The sequence below is a fragment of the Miscanthus floridulus genome, chromosome 1 (genome assembly GCF_019320115.1).
Source record: "Miscanthus floridulus cultivar M001 chromosome 1, ASM1932011v1, whole genome shotgun sequence".
Classification (NCBI taxonomy): Eukaryota; Viridiplantae; Streptophyta; class Magnoliopsida; order Poales; family Poaceae; genus Miscanthus; species Miscanthus floridulus.
Genome location: NC_089580.1, coordinates 160,382,381 through 160,390,572, shown reverse-complemented (window position 1 = coordinate 160,390,572; position 8,192 = coordinate 160,382,381). Strand labels below are relative to the sequence as shown.

Sequence of the window (8,192 nt, the reverse complement as noted above, 5' to 3'; positions counted from 1 at the left end):
ATCAAGCGCGAGTATCGTGTCCCATCATTACAAGCATTGTGTTACATACCGGCTTTACTATGATATTCTTAATTTGATCGGCTAATAACAATCATCTGTTACCTCAAAGAAGATAATATATTAAATATATATTTATTTTAATTTACAATTTTGTAAAATATGATAAAATAAATACATTTTTAAAAATAAAAAAACTTTTTTTTCTAGATCTAATTGATGTGTTTGTGATCTTTTGGATGTGGTAAATCTTTTTCTTTTTAGAACTTTGGATTGGACGTGGCATCTTGATTAGCATGTTAGTCGTTGATCATTTTGATGCGTGTAACATTTTGGTTCCCAATCTCAGCATTAGCAAGCGTGTTCCTTTTGCATTCCTTCTCCTCTCTGTCAGATCTGGTGCGCTGTGGCGCTGGACGAGCGCAAGGGCACAACGTTAGCTAGGAGGAGCAAGTGCACTGCACCGACAAACACAGAGCAAGGGTCGGGCGGCATCCACAACTAGGGTCCCAAAGTATCCCGAAGTTGCTCTTCATCCATCGATGCTTTCGTCTAATTCACCCTCACCCCGATATTACAGTAATAGGAAGGCTGTGGTGGGTTCGGAGCTGGAAAATGCGACGACGGCACATAGGCTAATGGTCGCGGCGGTGGCTTGGCAGTGGCGGGTGCCATATCATTGGTCGTCTTCTTTTTTTTGACAACATATCATTGGTCTATTGGTCACCGATTGCATGTCGCCTGCATGGTCTAGGTGCCCACCCGATTTTTCCACAGAGCACAGCGCTACATCAAGTCGGAGCACAGCGCTATCAATTGGTCTATTGGTCACCGATTGCATGGCCTGATCCTGCTGCTGTTTGCGGCGAATTAACGACCTGTGCATACACAGCCGTACACTTGTGTGGACAAGCGCAAGCATCCTACTCTATTGATGCATACGTTCACGGTCCTCACGTACAAAAGTCAACGGAACAGAATTGCGTCCTCTACCTACAAGCTAGCTGAGCCCCGTACGTGTCGTAATCAGTCCATTCCTTGCATTGCGCACGGTGATGTTTTTCAAAGGGGCTCAAATCGGAAGCGTCCTATTTCCATACAAAGGGGCGTATATCAACCATTTTGGCGTTGATGTTTTTGACAACTGGATTTGCCGATATATATGCCAGAGTGGTCGTGATCAGCGACGTTGCTAGTGGTAGTGTGCCTTACTCAAGTGAGCTTAGTGGCGTTGTGCACGAGTGATCGTGGCCGATGATGTTGCTAGTGAAGGCATGATCTACTCGGGTGAGTCCCATAGGAAATAGCGTGCATGACGGAGTAGTTGTAGCTGATGACGTCGGCGTGTCCGAGTAGTCGTGCCTCACCCCCAACTTTGTTAGTGGTGGCGTGACCGATTCGGGTGAGCCCTACGGCGAAATGGCCTGTAGTCATGGGCTCATGGCCGTCGATTTTATCATTTACTGATACAAGATATCGTTCCCGTTTGTTTCAGTGGTGCCTCTAATCTCCGTGCCCCTATCACAAGGGTTAAGTGGGTCTAAAGCTACTACAGGTTGAAACGAAGGTGTCTCGATCCAGTATGTTTCGTTGGTACTAGCAGATATGCATGTGCTTTGCAACGAAACATATATTTTGTGTCATCTGTTCCAATATGTCTTGGAATGGACTTCGTACCGTGATCGAACGCACACACTATTCTAACTCATATAAACATGGGTTGTGACTTGTGAGTTTGCACACACCCTATTCTAACTCCTGTAAGTATGAGTCATGAGTCCAGATCTTAGACTGGATATTGTAAACTAATTAGAACTCTTATCTGATCGAAACCAAGGCTGTCTCAGTCTAGATTCAGCATATTTTCTTGTTACATGATATTCGTCTGTAGCATCCTATGGACGAAACCAATGTTATCTCAATCCAGTACATTTTCTTATTTCGTCTGAAGCATCATATTTTATAGGCTATATCTACTTTTATCTATCTATTATATATCATCTGTTATATACCTAACATTAATATCTATATTTATCTATTATATATCTAATATTAAAGAGCTCGCTCTTCACTCTCTCTGATCCCTCGAAGTCTCCCGCCCTCCATTGTCACCTTTCTTGCTTTGAGTTTGGAGATACAAAATCTTCGTTGGTGTCGTAACACTCAGTATCATGAATTAGCTACCTGAGCTCGTTCGTGGCACGACTGGTGTGGTGGCACCTAGCTCATCTTCTACCTTTCTTAAACGCGCACGGTTGCACATAATCTCATTGTCCCACTGAAAGTAGGACCCACGAACAATGGAGGTTGGAGCGAAGAAACCCTCCCAAAACGGCAAAACCCACGCAAAGGCCAGGCGGCCTTGCTTCCAACCCCCCAGGCCGGGGATTAACCGTATTGCTGTCTGCCGTAGAAGAGAGCAGATAGGAAAAGAAGTGGAGGGGTTTGGTGAAAAGTTCCCGCCGCCTCCGCCGCTCCGCGTTGCGAGGTCCGAGGTGGGGGACGAGACGTGGCCTGAGCGCCCCAAACCCAAACCCCAGAACCCCGACCTAGGGTTACGCCATCGCCATGGGATCTGTTGCCTCCGCCGCCGTGCCACCTCCTCCTCACTCAGCGCCGCCCCAGGTGGGCGCGCCGCCCTATGGGCCCGGGCTCGCCGGGATCCTCCCGCCGAGGTCGGAGGGGGAGGAGAAGAAGGAGGAGAAGGTGGACTACCTCAACCTCCCCTGCCCCGTGCCATTCGAGGAGATCCAGCGCGAGGCCCTCAGTTTGTCCCCTTACCCCTTAAGTTTTAACTCCATAACCAGCTAGCGCGTGTGCAGTGCTGCGGCATTGTGTAGTTTTCACTCGGTATGCGCTGCCCTCATGTGGTTGGTGATACCCGTGGTAGAATTGGTTGATTGACAGCGATTGAATTGCTTGATGTGGATCGATTTCTAGGCTGATGCTTTACTTTTACGGAGTTCATAGTTGGATCTGAAAATTATGGTGCTTCGTTGATTGTCATTATTACACAGCTTTGATAGATGTGTCTTAGGAATTGCTCGGCGATTTGTATGACGCAAGTATCTTTTGCACACAATTCTCACTGTGCAACGCATGAACTGCTACTGTAGATGCAGTTTTTGCTCTAATATAAGTCATTTGATTCCACCAACTCCACTACACTTGCTGTCTCTAGGATTTGGTATTTGTCTAATTATTTATTTATAACATTGACATCTTGTCGCAAATGTCAATTATCCATATACACCACGCCTCTATCTAGATGACTTATGACTTGTTTATTCAGTTTACCAGCTCACTGCCCATGTTTTTTATGCATATTCCATAAATTGTAAGAAAATCTTCTTGACGCTTTTTTAGGCCTCCACTTGTGGCACAAGTTGTAGCATCTGAACGTACATCTCAACACACCCCACACGTACATCAATTAATGCCCTTAAAACGTACACTAGATTGACCCTATGCACACATACACCTGCTGAACACCTGCTGAAGAGGTTCATGAAGCTCTGGCTTGGAATATGAGCCCGTCGCTGTCCCATTGTGGCTCAAAGACGCTGGTGTCCGATCTGGAAATTATTTTGGTGGCATGCCATGATGAGACACCCACCAAATAATCCTGAGGATTGAACCTGACCCTGAGTTGTGGCGCAAAAATCCTAGAGGCTGATCTGGAAACTATTTTGGGGGCATGCCACGATGAGACACCTTTCAAGCAATCCTGATGATTGAACCCGAGCGAGCAGCTTGCCTCACAGGCCATGTTACCCAGCTACGAGCCTGTTCTCAATCAGTTTGATAGTTGACATGGCCTTCTGATATACTAAGAGAATAGTATTCTATTATTAGTTAGCTGGTTATAGAAAGCACAATTTAGGTGAAGGGGTAATCTGTGTTTTGTGTCCATGTCCAGACTGCTTTGCTGTTTAGTTCTTACCACAAGCTTTTATGCACATCTTCAGTGCCTAAGATCTTTTCAGACTTCTTATAGATTCTGATGTGCATGGCAACTTGCTTGGGTCCTACTCCTACCTTATATATTTGGCAATGGGCATTGCTCAGTGTACTTTGATAACTGAAAATTAGCTATAAATATAGGTTGATCCCATAAGCTGCCTTTCTGTTTTTCCCGCTCCAATAAAATCTTCAGCATTTCTTTCTTAACTTTAGTCAAGTTCAACTGGTCAAGTAGTCTCCATCAAATATTGTTCTTGAATGTATCAGAAAGAGATGAGAAGTACTGGAAGCTAAATGTTATGGTTGAATAGAATGATTGAACTGCAGTAATGTTCAAAATTTAGATTTAGATTACAATATAGAATACCATTTTGAAATTTTGTCCACTTGTTGAGTTCCCCTTCAATTAACTAGGGGATATATGCCCTATGTAGTTCATTAATTTTTGTGTATGACCAAAGCAATAGCAAACCAAATGGTCCAATTGTTGTTGTTGTTTTTTGGTGCGTCCACACTACTGTATAACTTTAGTATTGCTTTCATGATCTCTGCTGACATGCTCCTTTTGCAGTGTCTTTGAAGCCTGAACTTTTTGAAGGATTGAGGTTTGACTTCACAAAACCGTTGAATCAAAAGTTTTCTCTTAGCCACAGGTGAGACCGTTACATAAATGTTAGCAAATATCTTATGCTATATTTGTCCAGAGTATATCCTAACAACATCTTCCACAGCGTTTTTATGGGCTCCTTAGAAGTTCCAGCCCAGGCATCTGAAACTATTAAAGTTCCAACTGCGCATTATGAATTTGGTGCCAATTTTTTAGATCCAAAGGTTTGTTTCCATGCCATCCATTTTTATTGTGGCATCTTCCACAATGATGTATTTCTTCAACTCATTTGCTTCTGTGCATGAAACTACGTGTAGTTAATGCTCATTGGAAGGGTGATGACAGATGGAAGGCTTAATGCTCGTGTGAAATGTGATTTGACAGACAATCTGACGCTGAAAGTAAATGCACAGGTAGATGGATCAAAGAGTTTAGGTTCACTGGGTCATCCTTTCTTTTGTTGATACTTTGCTTTCCTTATTCTACTGATGGTTGCTCTTTTCCCAGCTTACCCAAGAGGCACATTACTCACAAGGAATGTTTAACTTTGACTACAAGGTTGGCATTTCTGACAATTCAGTCAATTATAGTTTTCCAAACTTTCATGATTGATTTTTTATTAGCATTTGTAATAGGCAAACTTTTACTTTACTTCTAGGAGTACTCTTTATCATACATTTATTAGTTCCTTGCATCAACACTTCACTTATTTGTACAGGGAAGTGACTATCGAGCACAATTCCAAATTGGGAACAATGCATTCTATGGTGCAAATTATATTCAGGTAAAAACTTTAGCAATGCACTTTACTTTCTAAGTTTCAACTTCCATCTTAATGTTAATGCGTTGTTGTAGAAAGATGGAAAAAATGACTCATTTGGTGGTTTAATGCCATGCAAAATTCAGTAGCCTTGGTTTATGCCCTCCTTTCATATTTGTGCTTCTTGATATCTGTTTGAGTTGCATATATCTTTTTCCTCAAGCATTTACTATTTGATTGCTTAGCTGCCGTCAGTTAATTATCTTACTACCTTGTTGATCTGGATATCCTAAGGATCAAGGATCAATTCAGTCTGCGCTATGCGCTTTTAAGCTTGCAGTTTTGAATACAAATTATATTTGACTACAGGATGTGTCGAGATGACATCTGAGTTGCTTTGTTCAATGCCAAATTCAAGATAAGTAGGCTGGAGTAAAAGTTATGCATTTTCTGTTGCATTTAGGTTATGCTAGATGCTAGTACAGTTTGAAGTTTTCAGCACTAACAACTTACTCGTGCCTGGCTCTTACATTTTGTACTTTGCTAAGTGCTATGCTCTTTTGTTCATTAAGTAATTCTTTATATGTGAGTTTCCTCTATTGAATTGGAGCAGGAGAATTCATGTTCTCATCTATTAGAATGATGTGCATTTTCTGTATGTTAAATTAGCTTGGCTTATTCCAGCTATAAAGATTGATTGATCATTATTTAAGCTTTTTCTGATAATGAAACCTTACTTTTCAGAGTGTTACTCCGAACCTATCAATGGGAACTGAAATGTTCTGGCTTGGTCACCAAAGGAAGTCTGGAATTGGTTTTGCCTCTCGCTATAACACGGACAAAATGGTATGGAGCTGGTGGATCCCTTGCTATTTTGCTTGTATAACCTTGATATTGGTAAAAGAATTTGCAGCCTGGTTATTAATTTTGCAACAAGGGCTGAACTGGTTATTGACTTATAATATGTTCAAATTGACTTAAGTTCTAAGCACCTAGCTTCATTTTCCCCATATGTTCTTGTTTGCATTAGTGTCTATTCCGTCTGTGCTGCCTTTGTTTTGAAAGTTTGTGAGAGCTCTGGGACTTCTGTTAGAAACAACTAGAAGCCTTTTTCTCGAAGTTACATGTTTAATAGGAGTACAAAAGTCACTTATTTATCATCATCATGTCGCTGAACACCAGAAGACACAACGGCACAATGAGTGTTTCCCTTTTAATGTCAACATTGCGGTAGGTGTAATGGTGTTTGATATGGTCTCTGCTGGGGGGCGCCGCCCATGGTACAAGAAGAGGACCTAGCCTTCTTTTCTTGCCTGCGACACGAGATGCGTACAGCTGCCTCTATAGACCAGGCACCCAATAACCCAACTAACAAATCCTATCAAAGTAACCAATTAACTCCTATCTGCTAACAAACCTGAAACAAACTACGAAATTAATGACTTGTAGGTGATCGCACCGCACCTGGGCCACCTGTGTAGATGCTGCTGCCCATGTCTTGCGGCCTTCATGCCAGCAGTGTCAGATCTAAAGGACCTGAGTTCATGCCTATCTGAACTATGATCAATGGTGGATTTGATGGCCTGACCAGTTGATCCAAAGAGTTACAAACATGGACTAGCATACGTCGTAGCATCACAGGCTTAGTGACAAAGGATGAGTACATTGCCTTATGCCCACCTTTCCCTGTTAGCTTGGCAGTGAACTGGTTGGAAAATGGAACTCAACAGCATCAAGGAACATAAGAGCACCTTTTCGTCCTTGTTCAGCTTACAGAGCTTTACTTGAATGTCTTCCTTAAGTGCACACTTTTGTTGTACCTAGAACCTGAGTTGCTTTTAAGAATGCAACACAATCACTGTTTTCTGTTATAAATATTTCAGGTGGGCACTCTACAGGTCGCAAGCACTGGAATAGTTGCCTTAAGTTATGTCCAGAAGATCTCCGAGAAGGTTGACTTTCACCATGACAGCAGTATGCTTTCAATGCTGTGTTGGCTTATTCTATGGTTACCCTTATTTGCAGGTTTCCCTTGCGTCTGATTTCATGTATAACCATATGTCAAGAGATGTAACTGCCAGCTTTGGTTATGATTACTTGCTTAGGCAGGTCAGTGTTTACAGATAGCATTGCATTAGCTATTGAGCTCCTCCAAGTAGTGTACCTTTGCACTGTTTTTATTTGTATAAATGAATATTCTTGTGGAAATCAATTCTGTTGCAGTGCCGTCTAAGAGGGAAAATAGACTCAAATGGTGTTGTTTCCGCATACTTGGAGGAGAGGTTGAACATGGGTGTCAACTTCCTTCTATCTGCTGAGGTAAGCATGGGTTATAATCAGTTCCAGGAGGGTTTCTTTTCCCCATTTCACTCTTTGAATGAGCAAGAATTAAATACCCTAAGGTTTATTGGAATATTTTATCGACATTGCAATTTCACGTTGCAGATTGACCATTGTAAGAAGAACTACAAGTTTGGTTTTGGAATGACCGTAGGAGAGTAATTCTGCTAAACAGTTTCTGTGAACGCACATGAGATACTTATGCAGTCGGCTTTCCATGTATGTTAGATACTTCAGGCCTCAATTTTGATTGACCAGGTTCTGCCCTTTGCGCCGTGGAAAAATACAGGCTGTTGCTGCTTTACAGGGGGGACATCTAATTATTCGCCACTCTTACGGAGGCCGCCTCTCTGATTGCAACTTTGTGGTGGCAACTACAAAAATGTCTCAGAAAATAGTAACTCGCCTAATTTTTTGCCATTTTTGCTGACGTGGCATGCCAGATCAGCCAGCCAGCTTGGGAACGGGTCGTTGATGCTCGAAGACCGAAGGCAAAAGACCATTTTGCCCCCGCCGTGTATTGCT

General features: G+C 42.4%; 1 protein-coding gene across 1 annotated transcript; it reads left to right on the top strand.

Moving 5' to 3' along the window:
• Nucleotides 1-2,414: 2,414 nt before the first annotated feature.
• On the top strand, nt 2,415-7,976 carry LOC136545563 (mitochondrial import receptor subunit TOM40-1-like). The gene is made up of 11 exons (XM_066537574.1): nt 2,415-2,764; nt 4,532-4,613; nt 4,692-4,791; nt 4,885-4,980; nt 5,075-5,125; nt 5,286-5,351; nt 6,072-6,173; nt 7,211-7,279; nt 7,353-7,436; nt 7,551-7,646; nt 7,773-7,976. The coding sequence occupies exons 1-11, from the start codon at nt 2,566-2,568 to the stop codon at nt 7,827-7,829; spliced, it is 1,002 nt and encodes a 333-aa protein (XP_066393671.1). The 5' UTR covers nt 2,415-2,565; the 3' UTR covers nt 7,830-7,976.
• Nucleotides 7,977-8,192: the final 216 nt, after the last annotated feature.